The sequence below is a fragment of the Aulonocara stuartgranti genome, assembly GCF_965226115.1.
Source record: "Aulonocara stuartgranti genome assembly, chromosome: 4".
Classification (NCBI taxonomy): Eukaryota; Metazoa; Chordata; class Actinopteri; order Cichliformes; family Cichlidae; genus Aulonocara; species Aulonocara stuartgranti.
The window spans coordinates 73,987-93,824 of NC_138942.1; the positions used below are offsets into that span (position 1 = coordinate 73,987).

Below are 19,838 nucleotides of genomic sequence, written 5' to 3' on the forward strand. Positions count from 1 at the left end.
CCGAAACGTCGCGAACGGCCCAGTGAATGCTAAATGTGCACTAAAACCCTAGATATGGGCAATTTTTTGAACCAGGGCAGGGACACCACCACCCGGCCCCATCGATGGCCCGTGCACCTCAGGCTACCAGCTTGCTGGTGGCCTGATTCTTTTCTTAACACCTAACCAGCCAGTGCCTCGTGGGGTTGGGGGTGCCCCTGCCCTCTATCTTACCCTAACCCTAACCACAGGGGGGTCCCTAACACAAAAAACGAAGACAAGAAGTCACGTAAGAAAGAAAAACAAGTAGAAAAAGAAAAAGACAAGAAGTCACGTACAAGAAAGAAAGATAAGCAGAAAAAGCAAAAGACAAGAAGTCACGTACAAGAGAGAAAGACAAGTAGTCAGAAAAAGAAAAAGACAAGAAGTCACGTACAAGAAAGAAAGATAAACAGAAACAGAAAAAGACAAGAAGTCACGTAAGATAAAACAAAGAAAATAATGTAAATACACACGGAAAGGATTTAAAGGAAGGGGGTGCCATAAACAAAAGTACAGTGAACAAAGGACGGGATGTCAAAAAAGACAGGGGGTGCCATAAAAAGATAAAGAGACAATCCTAATAAATGCTTCTGGCGTAGGATCTTGGTGCGGCCGTTTGCCTGGTAGGTGTGTTTGGCTATGATGGCAGCCTTGGGCACAACAATGCGGGAGCAGGTGTTCTCAAACTTCGCATTGATGCAGATCTCTTCGCCTTCACAGAATCCACGCCGGTCAATTTTTGCATTCAATGACACCTGACCGTCAGGGATGAACATGCAGGTGACTTTCTTCTCGGAGGGTCAGCGCTCGTTTGCATGTATTAGCTCTAGAATTGCCACAGTTATCCAAGTAACGGATGAGCGATCAAAGGAACCATAACTGATTTAATGAGCCATTCACAGTTTCACTGTACCGGCCGCGTGTACTTAGACCTGCATGGCTTAATCTTTGAGACAAGCATATGCTACTGGCAGGATCAACCAGGTAGCCCCTCAGGCGGCGGCAGCGGCGCGCACGCACGCGCTCGCTCGCTCGCTCGGGGCTACTGAGCCCTGTCGACCAGGGCGAGGCTTTCCGGATGCACGTGTGGACCGGGGCGAGGGTTCGAGAAACCGTGTTTGCCGGACGGGGCCCCGTCGCCCTCGCGGGGTGGGCAAACTCTGGGTTTGCCTACCCACTCTGCGACGAGGCCCGCCGTGGTATGACCACCGGGACGGACCGGGCGTCTCGGTCTCGCTACCGAGCGATCGCGTCTGGCGGGGGGGGGGAAGCGTGGGGAGGACAGGGCGGGGTCCGAGAACCACCACCCCCTTCGACCTTCGCGCTGTAACCCCCGGCCAGCGCTAGAGGCGAGCCTGCGGGCCGGAGGAGCTGACCGCCCGAAGGCGCCGGCGAAGGTGCCGGGCCCGGCGGCAGCCCTCTGATGGCAGGCCACGTTTGCCAGTCGATCGGGGTGGGAGGGCACAACCCTAGAAAAAAACTTACCTGTTAAAATAAAGCCTGTATAAAGGAAAGAAAAAACTTACCTGTTAAAATAAAGCCTGTATAAAGGAAAGAAACAAAAAGGAAAACACTTATTCACCTGGGCTCGACTGAAGAAGGCACTTCTATGCCGAAACGTCTCGCGATAGCCCATTAGCTCTCAAACCCAAGACATGGGTAATTTTTGGAACCGCCGGGCAGGGTCTCCACCTCCCGGCCCCCATTGATGGACAGTGCACTCAGGCCCTTGGTGGCCTGTTATCACCTAAACCCTAACCCCCTAACCAGACCCCCCTCCCCTCCGGCGGCCGGACATGCTGAAGTGTATCCCCCTGTGGCGCTGCAACCGCCACGTCGAGTCGGTGGACAAGCGGCATTGCAACTTGCAGACGGTTCCTGATGAAATATTTCGATACAGCCGCAGTTTGGAGGAGCTTCTCCTTGATGCCAATCAACTCAAAGAGCTACCAAAGCCTTTCTTCAGACTACTGAACCTCCGGAAACTTGGCCTGAGCGACAATGAGATCCAGAGACTCCCGCCTGAGGTGGCTAACTTCATGCAACTGGTGGAATTGGACATCTCCAGGAACGATATTTCTGAGATCCCAGAGAGCATTAAGTTTTGCAGGGCCTTGGAGATTGCAGACTTCAGTGGAAACCCCCTCTCCAGATTGCCGGATGGTTTCACTGAACTCCGAGCGCTCGCTCACCTGGCCCTCAATGATGTGTCATTACAGATGTTGCCCAATGACATTGGAAATTTGGCCAACCTGGTGACGTTGGAGCTCAGGGAGAACCTGTTGAAGTCTCTGCCCATGTCGCTCTCTTTCCTGGTGAAACTGGAACAGCTGGACCTGGGCAGCAATGAACTGGAAGTTTTGCCGGATACCCTCGGCGCTCTCCCCAACCTAAGGGAGCTGTGGCTGGACCGTAACCAATTGTCCTCATTACCACCAGAGCTGGGAAACCTTCGTAGGTTGGTGTGTCTGGATGTGTCGGAGAATCGTCTGGAGGAGCTCCCGTCAGAGCTGAATGGCCTCCTGGCTCTCACAGACCTGCTGCTCACACAGAACCTGCTGGAGGTCGTCCCGGACAGCATAGGGTCTCTGAAACAGCTGTCCATCCTGAAGGTGGACCAGAACAGACTGACCCATCTGACTGATTCAATAGGCGAGTGTGAAAACCTCACAGAACTTGTCCTGACGGAGATAAGAAAGATCTAACCCAAGACATGGGTAATTTTTGGACCCGCTGGGCAGGGTCTCCACCTCCCGGCCCCCATTGATGGACAGTGCACTCAGGCCCCTGAAAGGGTGGCCTGCTATCACCATAATCCTAACCAGCCCGTGCCTCGTGGGGGTGGGAGATGCCCCTGCCTGGCCCTAAAACCCTAACCCTAACCAGGGGGGGGGTTACAAGAAGTGCAGAGCTAGAACTAGTGTGGCTCCACTACACAGTCAGGACTGTAAAGTTAAGAAACCACTAATTCAGACTCAGGCCTTATATTTTCTGTTCTTTGTGTCAGGACAAGAAGTGAAAAGTTGTTGGGTGGAAAAAGGAATGAATGAATACATGACTTTTGCACACAGATCTCATTAACACACAAAACACATCCCATCTGAGGCCAGACAAATGTGGACTGTGAAGGCTCTCTATTGCACATTTAACTGTTGTCAAAGTAACAGCTGAAAAAAATATATTTTGCTGTACCACTAGTGTAAAAAGTGAAATTAAAAAAGGAAAAAAGAAGAAGAAGAAAGGCAACCATTCAGTAGTTCTTGCCCTTTAAGGCTAATCAAAAATGGTGGAAATGTGCTTTTCCTCTCACACTTGACTTGTTGTAGTATGTTTGAATATGAGAAAATCATTAAAAAAAAGTTTTTGGGAGATGCAAAATCCATAAAAAAAAGGAGTAAAAAAAGCCTAAGTAAAAGGAAGAAAAATTAAAAGAAATGCTTACCTGCAATACCTGAAGAAAAAGGAGAGAAAAAAGTTAGAAAAAAGTGCTTACCTGCAAACCCTAAATAAAAGGAATTAAAGAAATGCTTACCTGCAACCCTAAAGGAAAAAACCTGTATAAAAGGAAGAAAAAAGTGCTTACCTGCAAAAACCTAAGTAAAAGGAATGTAAAAACTTAAATAAATGGCGGTGAAAATTAAAAGAAATACTTACCTGTAAAACCTGTATAAAAGGGAGAGAAAAACACTTACCTGCAACCAGTACTGACCTGAGCCAGCCTGAGGAAGGCACTACGATGCCGAAACGTCGCGATGGCTCATTGCAGATCGAACCCAAGACATGGGTAATTTTTGGACCCGCTGGGCAGGGTCTCCACCTCCCGGCCCCCATTGATGGACAGTGCACTCAGGCCCCTGAAAGGGTGGCCTGCTATCACCATAATCCTAACCCCCTAACCAGACCCCCCTCCCCTCCGGCGGCCGGACATGCTGAAGTGTATCCCCCTGTGGCGCTGCAACCGCCACGTCGAGTCGGTGGACAAGCGGCATTGCAACTTGCAGACGGTTCCTGATGAAATATTTCGATACAGCCGCAGTTTGGAGGAGCTTCTCCTTGATGCCAATCAACTCAAAGAGCTACCAAAGCCTTTCTTCAGACTACTGAACCTCCGGAAACTTGGCCTGAGCGACAATGAGATCCAGAGACTCCCGCCTGAGGTGGCTAACTTCATGCAACTGGTGGAATTGGACATCTCCAGGAACGATATTTCTGAGATCCCAGAGAGCATTAAGTTTTGCAGGGCCTTGGAGATTGCAGACTTCAGTGGAAACCCCCTCTCCAGATTGCCGGATGGTTTCACTGAACTCCGAGCGCTCGCTCACCTGGCCCTCAATGATGTGTCATTACAGATGTTGCCCAATGACATTGGAAATTTGGCCAACCTGGTGACGTTGGAGCTCAGGGAGAACCTGTTGAAGTCTCTGCCCACGTCGCTCTCTTTCCTGGTGAAACTGGAACAGCTGGACCTGGGCAGCAATGAACTGGAAGTTTTGCCGGATACCCTCGGCGCTCTCCCCAACCTAAGGGAGCTGTGGCTGGACCGTAACCAGTTGTCCTCATTACCACCAGAGCTGGGAAACCTTCGTAGGTTGGTGTGTCTGGATGTGTCGGAGAATCGTCTGGAGGAGCTCCCGTCAGAGCTGAATGGCCTCCTGGCTCTCACAGACCTGCTGCTCACACAGAACCTGCTGGAGGTCGTCCCGGACAGCATAGGGTCTCTGAAACAGCTGTCCATCCTGAAGGTGGACCAGAACAGACTGACCCATCTGACTGATTCAATAGGCGAGTGTGAAAACCTCACAGAACTTGTCCTGACGGAGATAAGAAAGATCTAACCCAAGACATGGGTAATTTTTGGACCTGCTGGGCAGGGTCTCCACCTCCCGGCCCCCATTGATGGACAGTGCACTCAGGCCCCTGGTGGCCTGCTATCACCATAATCCTAACCCAGGAGGGAAGGACCGCGCATTCCTCGGTCCCCCCCAGGGGGGACGGGGCCGTAACCAACGCCCTAACCCTAATGATGCGGGTGTCCGCGCTGAAGCTTCTGGGTCTGGGCTGCGCCAAGGTGGAGTACGCTAAAGGCAAGCAGCGGTGCCGACAGGAGGCCGAGTACCTCAGACATGAAACGGTCCTGCGGCTGCAAGACCAGCCCACAGACTCTGACGGCTCTGTGGTGTTGAGACCTGGCAACAAGTACGAGTACACGTTTGGATTCGAGCTCCCTCAGCAAGGGCAACTGGTGTCGTCATACAAGGGGAAGTTCGGCTACGTCCAGTACTGTGTCAAAGCCCTGATGGAGAGGCCGCAGCAGCCCGTGCTAGAGTGCAAGAAATGTTTCGAGGTGGAGGAGCCACTGGATGTCAACACCCCAGACCTGCTGTCTCCAGCAGGTGGCATGAAGCAGAAGAAAGTCACCTGCATGTTCATCCCTGACGGTCCCTGGGTACTGGAAGGCTGGTGCGTTCATAAAGATGGGACTGTGAGGCGGAGGAGGAGTTCAACGGCAATGCTCGCATGCTGCCGGTCGGCTGAAGTCCACCAGTGGGAACCGTGGAACTGTGGTCCACCTGTTAAGGACCAAACTTGAAAACAGGCAGAAGGTCTGAACTCCAGAGGAGGTTGGATGGAGAAGTAAAGGCACGAGTGTGGAGGTGGACTGAAATGTTGGTCGTTTGTTATGTCAGCTGCCTTCAACCTGCTTCATCGCTTATGAGTCTTCCTGCTCGTGCTCCTCAGACCAGAGATGTTGAGGCCCGATGGCACAGTGATATGCTGCATTTCTGAATAAGCTGCCCTTTCCAGAGACTCTCCATTTACAGCCACTATGACTTTGTTACTGGGCCGAGCACTGGCCTGCTGTGGCACCGTGGCTTTTTCTCATTGCACTCCAAGACTGTATTTTTACAGGACTACTCAAAAGGAAACATCCTTTTACCAGTCCACTCAGTTTGCATCGCTGTTACGAAATTGTTGGGAACACTGTTGCTTTTCAGAATCACAGCATGTAAATTTCTTCCTTAAATGTCAGTAGTGTTACCAGTGTTTGAAAAAAGTCCTTTATTCCTATATTGTTGCTTTTGACTCTCCTACTGCCCAGAAGACTCTGTTCAACTGAACAATGTTTTTGATGTGGAGATATGCAACTTCCACCAGTCACCACAGCTTGGTGACTGGTGCTAATTACTGCGAGTGCCGTCCATACCACACGCTCTCGATGGAACGCACTTTATCTGAGGATCCTTGTATCTGATCTGCAGTTGTCCCAGGCAACATTTCATTTAAGAGTTCCACTTCTGTGAATTCACAACTTCTGTTCTTTCAGGGCGCAGGGAAATCACTGTTAATGACTCATTTGTGAGAAAATATGTTTGTAATACGCTCTTGATACGTGCAGATGTTTTTGTATGAAAGCCGAGGGGAGAATATAAAAGGCGGAGCTCACACAGGAGCTCATTTTCCACTCGGCACTCGATGAGAGCACATCTCTGCCAGTCCAACTGTTGCCAGCTAACCTAGCTTACAGTTTTCTGTGTGCCACACCTGAAGAAGACCGTGTACGGTCGAAACGTTGTGTTTTTTGTGTTTATTTTTAAATAAACAGTTTTTTTTGGCACACCTTCTTTTGTTGTTTACTGTTTTTACGTGACTTTTTCCTTTCCACATTTTGGAAAGCGTTTTTTGTTCACATTAAAATTAAATAAATATTTTTTGAAGCACATTTAATTTTTTTTGGAAAAAAGAAAAGAAGAAAAAAATTCTGGACGCCATGGACGACGGCTGGACGGTGGTACGCTATGGCCGCCGCCGCCAACGTGACCGCCAAGTCTTCTGGGACGGGTACGGAGGGCCGCAGGGAGGGATGGACCGTGCACGCTCCTTTTCCTTTCGGAGAAGGGATTATCTTCCCCACCCTAACCCATTTTAGTCCTTCCTCAAATGAGAAGACGTAAAAGATGGAGCTTCATATTTTAGAGCACAGCTTGAAAGTGGCGAGTATAGAGAAAGAAGGGATCCAGATTTGCACTCACGGATTAATAAAACTCGCCTTCCTGGCCTCCAAAACAAGATGCAAGTTTTTCAGTTTGACAGAGACTCCAGAGGACTATACCATCATCGTCGACGAGGAAGGATTTAAAGAGCTGCCCCAGTCGGAGCACATCAGCGTTGCCGACGCCACGTGGGTGGCCCTTAACGTGGTGTCAGGAGGTAGCAACACATCCACTTCACAACCCATAGGAGTCACCAAAATCGCTAAATCAGTCATCGCACCACTGGCCGACCACAACATTTCTGTTTTCATGCTGTCGACGTATCAGACGGACTTCATCCTGGTTCGAGAGCGAGACCTCCCGATGGTCATGCACACTCTGTCTTCCGAATTCACTTTGTTTCGAGTGGTCAACGGGGAGACTGTTGCTGCTCACAATCTGGGGGTGACCAATGGCTTTGTGAAACCAAAACTAGTGCCCCGTCCTATCATTCACCCCTTATCCAGTCATAAGAAACAGAAAACGTACAAGTTGTGAAATAAGAAAAAGAAAAACGTACAAGTTGAGAAATGGAAGAAACACGTAAAAGCCGTAGAACTGGAAAGGACAAATGAGAAGGGGGTGCCAGAGAGGAAAAATACAGGACGGGATGTCAATAAAGCAGGGGGTGCCATTTAAAAATTAAAAATATAAACAGAATGAAAAAGTTAAAGAAAGAATAAGAAAAAGAAAACGTACAAGTTGAGAAATAAGAAAAGAAAACGTACAAGTTGAGAAATATAAGAAAGTTAAAGAACAAACAGAGAAACAGAAATATAAAGAAAAGAAAGAAAGAATAAGAAAAAGAACACGTACAAGTTGAGAAATAAGAAAAGAAAACGTACAAGTTGAGAAATAGAAGAAAGTTAAAGAACAAACAGAGAAACAGAAATATAAAGAAAAGAAAGAAAACAGAAAGCCCAAAGTGGGTGGAGACAGAGAGTATATAAAAGCCGAGACAGGCAAGAAACAGAAACAGAAGACACGTTGGGCCAGCTTGAAAAAGGCACAAATACGCCGAAACGTCGCGAAGGCCCAACGATGCGCATTGGCCAATTATCACCCTATATGGGCAATTTTTTGAACGGGGGACGTCTGCCCACTTCATTCGTCGTGAGCGTGCCCTTTCCTCATCCCTAACCAACCCTAATCATACCTGCATTTGTCCACTGGAGGGAGACAAAAACACCAAGCTCTGAGATTCAAATTTTGAACTGCAGACCTCACAGTGTCTGTGTGTGTGTGTGTGTGTGTGCGCGCGCTTTGGTGTGTTTGCTTTGGTGTGTGTGTGTGTGTGTGTGTGTGTGACAGAGAGAGAGAGAGAGAGAGTGACACTTGCTGTGTATTTAAGAAACAAACGCTCAAAGAAACCAAACAGAATGACACAGGCAGAAAGACACTGTTTTATTTTGGTAACCAATGATGCATTTCTTCTCCGCTTGTACAGTACACCCTGAAGCCGTGTGTGGACCAGGAGATCAGCAGAACAGGAACCACAGAGCGTCAGCGGCAGACATCCAAGCTGCACAGGGCACACGCAGCACCAGGCAGAATTAATGACGTCCCTGATCCACAGCTCAAGCCCAGCCACCCGCTGCCTCCTCGCCGCCTCCTCCCGGGACCTTCAAGGACCACCCACCAGCCACTGGTACACATTCCAATCTTACACAATGGCCCCAGCATCACAGGGCATCTCCTGACATTAAAATCTATCCTGATTTCTGTTGTTTTTCCCTCATCTCTGAGCCGCTGAGTGTGTGTGTGTGTGTGTGTGTGTGTGTGTGTGTGTGTGTGTGTCTCTCTCTCTTTTACACAAAAAACACATGTCAATTGTTAAGGAAAATGTTATAAAACACTTCTTCAGTAAAGACTCAGAGAAGAGAAACACACAGAACTTCTTGCTAGCAAGGGCAGCCTCCACTCTAAGAGACTCCAGTGAGAGAACTGCCCCGGTCTTTATTTTATACTCCATTGAGCGTGTGTGTGTGTGTGTGTGTGTGTGTGTGTGTGTGTTGACAGAGAGAGAGAGAGACAGAGAGAGAGAGAGAGAGAGAGAGAGAGAGGGAGAGATACAAAGGAATGTAATTCAAATTTTGCACTTCAGACCTTACTGTGTGTGTGTGTGTGTGTGTGTGTGTGTGTGTGTGTTGACAGAGAGAGAGAGAGAGAGAGGGAGAGATACAAAGGAATGTAATTCAAATTTTGCACTTCAGACCTTACTGTGTGTGTGTGTGTGTGTGTGTGTGTGTCTGTCTTTTACACAAAAAATGCACTTGCAACAACTTTAATATGGAATGTACTGGACTTCCCAGCTAGGCGCCCTCCTGTGGACGACAGGTGCAATCCCAGTTGCACAGCACTTGACCAGCTTCTGTGTGTGTGTGTGTGTGTGTGTGACAGACAGACAGACAGACAGACAGACAGAGAGGGAGATTCAAAGCATCAGGACCAGGAGATGACACAGTGCTCCAAAGGCCTGGTTCTGCTGCCTCCTCCTCCACCCACCTGCTGCAGACGCTTCTGTGAAGGGAAACTGCTACATGTTATGTCACCGATCCCTGCCATGCTGCGTGTCTAACGACCCGGCAGGGCCTGCTGAGTACAGTGGTGGTGGAATCGGCCCGATCGGACACTCCTATCTGCCACTTTGACCTTTTTATTCCGTCAAATTTGGACCCATTTACACCAAGTCCAGAACCGTTGGTGCTATCGACATGGGGTCTTCACCAGGGTGTCCGGAGCACCCCGAAACACCCCCGTAGACACAACTTTCATCCCTCTACGACACTTACTTTCCCAGTTATTCCATTTTATTCCGTCAAATTCTGGCTATTACCCCCTAACCCTAACCAACCCTAATCATACCTGCATTTGTCCACTGGAGGGAGACAAAAACACCAAGCTCTGAGATTCAAATTTTGAACTGCAGACCTCACAGTGTGTGTGTGTGTGTGTGTGTGTGTGTGTGTGTGTGTGTGTGTGTGTGTACGCGGTTTACGTGTGTAATTTTGCTTATGTTGACAAATATCCTAATGCAGCTGTAGTCTGCTGAAAAAAAAGGTGCTTTTATGTTATACATATATAAATATAAAAATCTCAGCCCCAGTCGGCAATGTGGATCATCGAACAGTGCCCCTACTTTAAAGAAACACTTTTCTAATCAGGCCACAGATGCTGTCTTAGTATTATTTTGTTTCAACGCTCCTTTTATGTCTTAATTTCAGACCCATACATATATTCATTTGAAGTTTGCTTTAACTGATCAGAGCTGTAGATGCTCCCTAAAGCAGCTCTTATGTGTAAATCTTATGTAGCTCCTCCTTTGTGTTCACTGGTTATTCTGAAGCCAAAGTTTCACCAAGTCGTGGGTTTGAGCACGGACCAAAGATGTGCGTATTTTAATAAGCTTTTACAAGAAGAAATTAACCAAATGCGGACAGATTCCCTAATTTATATGCAACTCTTTCCACTTGTATTAACATTTTCCTGCTGTACACGTCTTCTTAGTGTAGTATTTAAGACAGTAGATGCTTTGTAAAGATAATAGTCCAGTACTGTCTGCTACACTGCCCCATGCAATATAACCAGCCTAATTTTCATTTTTTTTTCTCACCATGGAAGGCCTTGACAAGTCATTGCAGTCTGCCCTGTATCCTGCTCAGAAGCAGGTCTTTGCTTTTTCTACTGCAGCTGCAGGCAGCTCCAAGCTGTATGAAAAGGAAAGAAGAAAAATCAAACTACACGTTTTTTCTTTGTATTACGCTTGTTTGTATGTTGCATGGTACCTTTCTATTTGTGTATAGTTAATTGCACTATTGTTTGTTTTGAAACTAACTTGAGAGTGCAATAAAAAAACTATAAATACTGTATGTAATTAATAAAATTTTTACCATATTGTCTTTGGTGCTGTTTTTCAGCCTCATCTATCCTTTTTTATTTTGAGAAATGTACGTATGTGGTGCCCAGACTTGTGAAGCATTAGGACTATTGTCTTCCTGTAGTTTTGAGGTAACTCAGTTGTGCTGTTAGTGCCAACGCTTTTTACTGGTTTATAAGAATAGCTGGTTGAACAAGTAATGCCAACTGTCTTTGTTGCCCTGTGGTTATGCGCCGTTTAATTAGTAAACCCAAGATGGGCAATTTTTTGAACTGGGGCAGGGGTACCACCATCCTGTCCCACGGTGGAGAGTGCATCTCAAGGAACCGGCGATTGCTGGTTCCCTGATCTTTTTTCAACACCCTAACCCTTTACCACAGACGTGGAGTCAGGACCCGCTGTTCACTTTCAGTCAGTACACTGAAAATGAGTTTCATCAGACTAACCACAAATGTACGACAGTCAAGAACTTCTGCAGCTCTGAGCCAAGTTTCCTAAACAGTCTGCAGTATGAGGAGGACGAGTTCTTTAGAAAACTGATAGCTGCAGAAGGACAAACCTCAACTCAAAAATCTTTAAAACGCCTTCATTCTTCTCATATGATTAATGAGAAGGAAAACGGGACACCACTGTCTTATAATTCCCCAGGAACAAACTCCTCTTTCTCTCATTTCAGACCTGTTTCAAATCATAAGCAGACACAACCAAAAACCGGCTCACCTAATCAAACCAAATCCTAACTTTAAGCCACTATCCAGTCCTGTCCCCCTTCTCTCCTCATACCACCCACAGTTCAGACCCCACCTCAGGCCCCTTACTGCCTGAGGAGGGGTCTGAAGTATTTTCCAGCCTTATAAAGAAAGGGAAGACTGAAGTGGCAGACTGTCATGCAAAAAGCGAGCATCTCCTCCTTGCACTGCTTACAGTCAAATGACAAAATATGTGAACTCTTTTTAAACAGGAAAAAGGAAGAAATTGTACACCAGAGGGGGCAAGAAGGAGAAAACTTGAATATAAACTCAAAAGAAAAACCGCTGTTCCTTCCCTCCCCCAGAAGGCAGTAGAATATCATCATGTTAAATGCCACTTTTGGGGGGGGGGGGGGGGGGGGGGTAAAATTACTTGACAAATATGTTTCTCTTTTTTGTTATTTCGTCCCTCTTTGTTACAGCTACAGGAGGACAATAAACAGAAGAAGGAGAGCGGCACCAAAGAGGCGAAAAAACGAAAGAGCGCACCACCTCCTGACACCACATCCACAAAGAAGTCCAAATGTACCTCCAGTGCTGAGGGGGACGACAAGGAGGTTTTTCTCCTCCCTGTTCGTGGGCGTGAGCGTTACGAGATGTTGAAGAAGATCAATGACGGTTTGGAGCTGCTTGACAAGGACAGCAAAAGCAAGTCAAAGGTCTCAGTGAAGCATGAGGTTCCCGTGCCCTCCAGTGGAAAGAGGCTGCTCCAGAGAGGAGAGAGGAGTGACAGCGACTAAGATGCCCATCACCTCAATTTCGAAAACAAATGTCACCTTTTTGTCTAAGCCTTTAGGATTATTTCAGGTTTTAAATGCCCATTTAAAAACCAAAATGCCATCCTGCCTCAGTTAAAACGGTTCCTGAAACTGTACTGCCTGATTAGTCACTGCACTGACATACTGTTGTGTTCAGTTATGTTTTTCTTTTCTTTTTAAAAAAAACAAAAAAAACAACAACCCTATGTTCCTAATTGGGTTAGAGCCGTTCAGCATGGTTTGAGTGAGATTAAGAATGATCCTTGTCATAACGAGTCACTGCCGTTTATTTAAATAAAGTTCAAAGCTAGGCTTGCAAAACTTGAATGGAATTTGCCTCTGATGTTGCTGTATTACTGTGCTACAGTCCTGTCGCACCATGTCATTTTTTAAAAAAGAAATGTATATATTTTGCATGATTGTCTGGGAAATGCAACCACCTCTGCGCAACCTTGATTCATATGCAATATGTAATCATGTTTGTGTAACATGAAAGAAAAAAGAGAAAAAACGATGATAAATGCAAAGACTGGTAACAGCGCTAAGAACCATAAAGCAAGAGAATTTTTAAAAAACTGTGAGAAATAAACTACACTGTAAAAAAAATAACCCTATTCAAATTAAAAAAAATGATGTCCAGTTGTCACATCCAAAATATTTGGCTTTATAGAATCCAAATTGAGTCACTTGATATGACCTGATACTTTTATGTTGATATAAACAATATTACTAGACTTGACTGAAACTTTAAATTTTGCATTGATCCAAATTGATTTTTTTACATAGAACCATATTTTAATTATTGAACCAAGCTAATATATTGAAATTTAACCAACCTAATGTATTCACATCGAACCAAATTAACATGAACTAATATGTTTGTGTTGAAGCCAGGTAATTGATTTACATATATTCAAACTATATTTTTTACATTTCATTTCAGTTCAAAAATGCTCTGCATTTCCTATAAAAAACAAGACAGTTGGCCAACCAATTATTTCAAAATTATTTATTGTTCCAAACCATTTTAACTATAATCAATAGAGAGGATTAGTAATATACAGATTTAGTGCTACAGCAGAAATGATTAGAGAAATGTTTGTTTTATAAAACCTGCAATCTTTTGAAAACCAGTATAAAACCTGCAATCTTTTGAAAACCAGTATAAAACCTGCAACCTGTCTAAAAGAACTGGCATAAAACCATTATAAAAACTCTTTTTAAACCAATTTGCAAGTACTCAAAAATGTTTATATGTGCACTGTGCCTGTACAATGTAAAAAAAAAAAAAATCTACACATGTATCAATGAAATCAACTTAAATCTCCCTTTCAAATGGGTGTTCTTATAAATTTTGAATGTAGAATACCACTGCAGGCCAACCAAGCAAAATAACCAAGCACACATGCACATGCATGTGCACATACACATGCACACATGCATGCAAACACACTACTGTGCAGTGTTAAGTTCACAATTAAGTTTGCGAATCTTAGAGGTCATCTTGTTAAAGTCAAGCTCCATCATAATCTTTTGAAGAGCCTCAAAGGTGAACCTGAATCCTCGTGGATATTCCATATTAAGAGCATAACAGAGTCCAAAGACCATTGCCACTCCAGCTGCCACAGAAGGCAACTCATTCAGGACTTCCACACCATCAATGATTATCCCGATGTCTCGAGGCTGATGTAGGAGGCTTGAGTTGTCCCTGAAGACGAAGAGTGCCATGGTGGTACTCTGCAGCTCTTCCTCAGCTTCATCTTTCTGGGATATCTTGAGGTAAAATATGGAACAAAATGTACAAGTGAAGAACTGAAGTCTGGCACACCTGATAAATCTTTGACCATAATAAACTACTATTTTGATAGTTGTTTGGTCACAGACTATTAGAACAATTATTTGACTAATCAGATTGTGAATTGCATAATCATTAAATTAAATCAATGGTGGAACATTTTCATAAATGTTCCACAAAGCCCAAGAAAAAAAAAAGAAAACAATACAGAACCCTAAGATATTAACTTGATGAGTTGATTAATCGTTGCTGTCCTACATTAATCACTGCATTTAATAGCAGAGTTGTCAAATTTACATCAAGAGACTGCATCTCATGTAGAGACAGAACAGATATGGACATACCATGTATTCTTTTATCAAGTCCTCAACACATCAGCAAGGTGAATGAGAGGATAATGAGGGAGAGTCTAGATTATTATGAAATGTTTAAAAAGGATGTGCAGTGTAAATGCAAAATGATACCTGTTCAGATTAAATGAAAATGTATGCTTCAGCCATGGAATGGATGGAGCGATCTGTGGTTCTGAAAGCATACAGAAAAAAAGAATAATGTTACTTCTCTATAAAACACATTACATAGAAAAACCAAGAAATACGTAACATGACATACCAAACAGTCTACAGACCAGCCATTAGCGACTAAGTTTGGCATAGGGTCAATTTTTTGCTGTTAAAATTAAAATTTCTTCAGAAAATGCACATTTTTCCGAGCCGCGCCTGAAAGTCAATTAAAGGAATTAGTCTTATGTCATTGATCTTATATGCTGGCTTGTTATTTCTGTCTCTAAATCATGCACATTAATAATTATCTTTTGCGCTCGGTGTACACACACATAACACACAGATATTTATATGAAGAGAGACAAACGTGCGCGCACAAACACAAGCTTGTGTCTAGAAACCGCGAGCTCACCAGAAAAATTCAAACGAAGCGGAGCACGGAGTTATACTATGAATGTTATGAACTATGAACTTATGCTAGCTAGCTTTATCCACCACCGATGCATCGTGGTAACGCTAGCTAGTTAGGCAAAAAGCCGTGTTTTACCAGTATACTAACTTGTATTCCCGACTGTGATGGTCGGTTTCTGGTAACCAGTTCTAACGTTGCGCAGGATAGCTAGCTAGCTTATAGCTAGCAGCTACAATCATGCAAAAATTAGGGGTGGCTGTCGACCCAGCTTAAATGGGGTTATTTTCTGCGATTTTGGCAATACAAATTATAAAAGCTTTTGTAACACACTTGGCTTTACTTACGTTTATTTTCAGATGAAATTAATCAAAGATGTGACATGATGTTTCCAGCAGCCATGCAGAATAAAAATGGGTCCCGGTCTATTTCTGGTGGGCGTGTTCAAGTGCAAATCACTTTGACTCAAATTAAAGATATTATCTGTTCAACATGAAAAGAAATATATGTTTTGAGAGAAATCAAAAACTTTGCGTTGCGATGTTCACAATCCTGTACTGACACTATGGGCACATTTTTAGAAATCTATTTAATTCCACAGAAAGGTTAGCCACTTTAGTGTTTCACTTGTGACCTATTTATAGCTCACTGAAGAAGGTTTTAAAATGCAACAATGTTCGGAGATAGAGAGAAAAAAAAAAGAACTTTGGTGCAGGTGCAGGTGCAGTCTTTATGTAGCTTTCTGGTGACCTTAAAAGAACCTTTACGAAGCCCGTTGACAGGCCTTTAATCGAATGATCGGTTGGTTGATTGATAACAGAAAAAAATGACACATAAGATGGACATAAAGGACTGAAAACACCAAGAGCAAAATATTGCATCGCACTCATTTATGTAGTTTATTTTTAGATTAGATAATTTTGCAAAATAACGCAGCAAAATAAATAATAAGAGCCGGGATGTGCAGACTATTTAGCACTGAAAAAACTCCGTCCATGTGAACAGAATCAGGTGTTACCTTACCTGTTGATTAAATATCAAGACTATTTAGCAATAAGCTTACTTTAAAGGCTCGTAATAGGTGAACTGTCTTGGTATAGTTGAGTCACGCAGAGTTCATGGTCCATGTTGTGTTACTTGTTGTTTGTGTGTGTGTGTGTGTGTCACCCGATGACCCCTGGCGCCGGAGCGTCTAGACTACATTAGAGATGTGTCACAGCAAAGAGCCGCACCTGCGCTCAAAGAGAGCACATACATAGAGGTGAGGTATGAGGATAAATGGATAGATGCGGTCCTTTTTCGAAGCTGAGCGCACAGTTGTATTTCCTGCACAATCACACACGAAGTGAGGCTGTGTTTATGCCGGTTATACCATGAATATACACCCTGCAGGCACCACTTGTTTGTCAAACTGTTTATGAAGCAAAAGTCACATTTCTGTTTATTTACAAAGCAAAAAGAAGGGGGGGAAAGAGGCGTAGGAGGGGGTGGAGCGTGCGCACTAGCATACCGGCGACGGCTGTTTCCTTTCACTAAAAGGAAAAAAATAATAAAATGTGTACTTCACGTTACGGTTGAAACTGGGGTTTTTTTTGTGTTTTTTTTTATTTTTATTTTATAGAAACAATTTTTGCTCATAACCAATTGACAGGGGATTTCTTAAAATCACCCCGCAGTTCTTCAGCTGAGACACCTGAGTTAGAAAACACAAACACTGCAGCTGTCTTTGTACAAACTTGTACAAACTCTGTTTTGACCTTGTATACTGTATTTCCCCAGCCCCTCTATTTTGAAACTAAAACTATTGAACCTTAATTCAATTTCTCACTTCACATAATCGTTTCACTTTTGCCTTGAAGTGTTACTTTTAATTTAATTTAATTATTTTTTTATGACGCATGTTCTCTGGTGAGTTCAGGTACATCTGTAACTTCAAGTGGAATAGTTGCATGTGAGTTAAAAATTTTCTATAATACCAAAAAAAAAAAAAAAAAAAGACAAAATACTGACGTTTTTGTCGAATAATCTGTCTGACATGAGGGATAATATAGCATTTGCATTTTAACTAAAAGACTCGCGCACTGACACTATGGGCACATTTTTAGAAATCTATTTAATTCCACAGAAAGGTTAGCCACTTTAGTGTTTCACTTGTGACCTATGAAGTACCCCCGAAATTGTATCATATTAAACAACAACAACAACAATAACAACAACAATAAACACTCGAGGACTTTAAAGAGTTTAATTTTTTCCGAGGTTTGAGAGCGCTCACCCCGGCTCGGGGCTCCACAGATGTGCTGGATGAGAGCTCCTTGCTGCAGACTGCAGCGGAGTGTTTGACAGTCAAACTTGAAACAGTCTTTGGAACTGAAACGGTCTCTGCCAACACGAACACATACCCCAAACAGTTCGGTAAATATGTACAGTTTCTCGCAGCTTCAGTTTTCAGCAGCTACCAGAACTTGCCTACCGTCTGCATCCTCCCAGCAGCCTCGCACTTCATCTGCGGGCAGTACTTGCGTGTGTGAGCGCTGTCACCGGTGGCTTCGCAGATCGGGCAAGTGTAGTTCCGGAGGACGGGGCAGAAAACTATCCCGTCGTCTGATTTGAGCTTGTGAGATAGGTACACCCTCGGAGTCTCCCCGTTCTGCTTGCATAAGCGGCAGTAGTCCGAGGATGAGGCGCTGCTGCTGGTGTCCGACGCGCTGCTGGTCGGACTGGACTGTGATGAGTTTTTGGAGGATTTCTTCCCCCGAGTGGAAGTGTGGACCTTACTCCAAGGGGGCGCTTGTCCCTTCTTTGGACGCTCGGTGTCTCGGTTATCAACCTCACGGTTGCTGCACAGTTTCTCGAACACTTGGCTCAGATTCATGTAGTCGTGCCACATGTTAAAGCTGTCCCCACCAGTGAGGATCGAGTTCTGGACCTCCAGTTGTCTCGGCATTGTGGTCATTTTTTGGCAGAAGTAAAACTGAGAGTGTGTTTGGAGCGCCTCATATTTATAGCTCACTGAAGAAGGTTTTAAAATGCAACAATGTTCGGAGATAGAGAGAAAAAAAAAAGAACTTTGGTGCAGGTGCAGGTGCAGTCTTTTATGTAGCTTTCTGGTGACCTTAAAAGAACCTTTACGAAGCCCGTTGACAGGCCTTTAATCGAATGATCGGTTGGTTGATTGATAACAGAAAAAAAGGACACATAAGATGGACATAAAGGACTGAAAACACCAAGAGCAAAATATTGCATCGCACTCATTTATGTAGTTTATTTTTAGATTAGATAATTTTGCAAAATAACGCAGCAAAATAAATAATAAGAGCCGGGATGTGCAGACTATTTAGCACTGAAAAAACTCCGTCCATGTGAACAGAATCAGGTGTTACCTTACCTGTTGATTAAATATCAAGACTATTTAGCAATAAGCTTACTTTAAAGGCTCGTAATAGGTGAACTGTCTTGGTATAGTTGAGTCACGCAGAGTTCATGGTCCATGTTGTGTTACTTGTTGTTTGTGTGTGTGTGTGTGTGTGTGTCACCCGATGACCCCTGGCGCCGGAGCGTCTAGACTACATTAGAGATGTGTCACAGCAAAGAGCCGCACCTGCGCTCAAAGAGAGCACATACATAGAGGTGAGGTATGAGGATAAATGGATAGATGCGGTCCTTTTTCGAAGCTGAGCGCACAGTTGTATTTCCTGCACAATCACACACGAAGTGAGGCTGTGTTTATGCCGGTTATACCATGAATATACACCCTGCAGGCACCACTTGTTTGTCAAACTGTTTATGAAGCAAAAGTCACATTTCTGTTTATTTACAAAGCAAAAAGAAGGGGGGAAAGAGGCGTAGGAGGGGGTGGAGCGTGCGCACTAGCATACCGGCGACGGCTGTTTCCTTTCACTAAAAGGAAAAAAATAATAAAATGTGTACTTCACGTTACGGTTGAAACTGGTTTTTTTTTTTTTTTGTTTTTTTTTTTTATAGAAACAATTTTTGCTCATAACCAATTGACAGGGGATTTCTTAAAATCACCCCGCAGTTCTTCAGCTGAGACACCTGAGTTAGAAAACACAAACACTGCAGCTGTCTTTAACTCGCGAGGGCAGTCATGGACGCAAGACCTGCGTCTCATCACTGCTGCTTTGTGAATGTCTGTCTGTGAAAAGCGCTTAATAAATAAAGTTTACTTACTTACTTACTTACTGAGCCTGCAGTTCAGAAATTTAACCATTAGATGGAGTCATTGCCAAAGCAATGACTCCATCTAATTGCTATGACTTTTGGTGTTTATTTTGGACCTTAACTCGCCCCACAGTTTTGAGACAAGGTTCACATATGATATATCATTGTGTGCGGCTGGAGCTGGAATGAGTTGCTATGACTTTTGGTGTTTATTACTTCTATAGTTTTTTAAATATGAATATTTTAATGCAAGTTTTTTCCCATTGAAATGAATGGAGAACAAGAAAACTTCATTTGTGGTGTGCTGGCTCACTCTAGTGGTATGTCGGGAGTAATGGAGGCGGCCGCTGTGTCCCTGTGGTTGGCATACTTGTCAGATATCGACAAATCCTACACTACAGACCAGTTGACAGCGTGCAATAACCCAGCCGATTCATTCGTCTTTACACTACCTCACAATCGACTCAACGGTGAGTTATTTGTTTGTTTTGTTTTCTCACAATTAATGTAAAG

The 19,838-nt window shown here is 44.2% G+C and overlaps 5 protein-coding genes and 1 long non-coding RNA gene across 6 annotated transcripts; 4 read left to right on the top strand and 2 right to left on the bottom strand.

Annotated features, from left to right (window-relative positions):
* Positions 1-1,766: 1,766 nt before the first annotated feature.
* LOC309704328 (uncharacterized protein) lies at positions 1,767-2,846 on the top strand. Its single transcript, XM_082529411.1, has one exon. It carries the CDS (start codon positions 1,818-1,820, stop codon positions 2,724-2,726), a length of 909 nt encoding a protein of 302 aa, XP_082385537.1. The 5' UTR covers positions 1,767-1,817; the 3' UTR covers positions 2,727-2,846.
* A 1,054-nt stretch (positions 2,847-3,900) lies between these two features.
* On the top strand, positions 3,901-4,871 carry LOC309704326 (uncharacterized protein). The gene has a single exon (XM_082529409.1). The coding sequence runs from the start codon at positions 3,948-3,950 to the stop codon at positions 4,854-4,856; it is 909 nt and encodes a 302-aa protein (XP_082385535.1). The 5' UTR covers positions 3,901-3,947; the 3' UTR covers positions 4,857-4,871.
* Positions 4,872-5,020: 149 nt separating this feature from the next.
* On the top strand, positions 5,021-5,611 carry LOC309705574 (thioredoxin-interacting protein-like; the record flags this gene model as incomplete). The annotated part of the gene is made up of 1 exon (XM_082531498.1): positions 5,021-5,611. Exon 1 carries the CDS (start codon positions 5,042-5,044, stop codon positions 5,609-5,611), a length of 570 nt encoding a protein of 189 aa, XP_082387624.1. The 5' UTR covers positions 5,021-5,041.
* A 1,216-nt stretch (positions 5,612-6,827) lies between these two features.
* On the top strand, positions 6,828-7,840 carry LOC309705788 (cytosolic arginine sensor for mTORC1 subunit 2-like). Its single transcript, XM_082531769.1, has one exon. The coding sequence runs from the start codon at positions 6,978-6,980 to the stop codon at positions 7,548-7,550; it is 573 nt and encodes a 190-aa protein (XP_082387895.1). The 5' UTR covers positions 6,828-6,977; the 3' UTR covers positions 7,551-7,840.
* Positions 7,841-13,031: 5,191 nt separating this feature from the next.
* LOC309704470 lies at positions 13,032-15,908 on the bottom strand. Its single transcript, XR_014276266.1, has 3 exons — positions 15,491-15,908; positions 14,696-14,756; positions 13,032-14,209 (listed from the first exon to the last, which is right to left on the bottom strand). It is a non-coding gene; the product is annotated as an uncharacterized lncRNA (long non-coding RNA).
* A 1,162-nt stretch (positions 15,909-17,070) lies between these two features.
* On the bottom strand, positions 17,071-19,253 carry LOC309705627 (nanos homolog 3-like; the record flags this gene model as incomplete). Its single annotated transcript, XM_082531539.1, has 3 exons — positions 17,071-18,292; positions 18,745-18,838; positions 19,238-19,253. The coding sequence occupies 3 exons, from the start codon at positions 19,251-19,253 to the stop codon at positions 17,599-17,601; spliced, it is 804 nt and encodes a 267-aa protein (XP_082387665.1). The 3' UTR covers positions 17,071-17,598.
* Between the last annotated feature and the right edge of the window lie 585 nt (positions 19,254-19,838).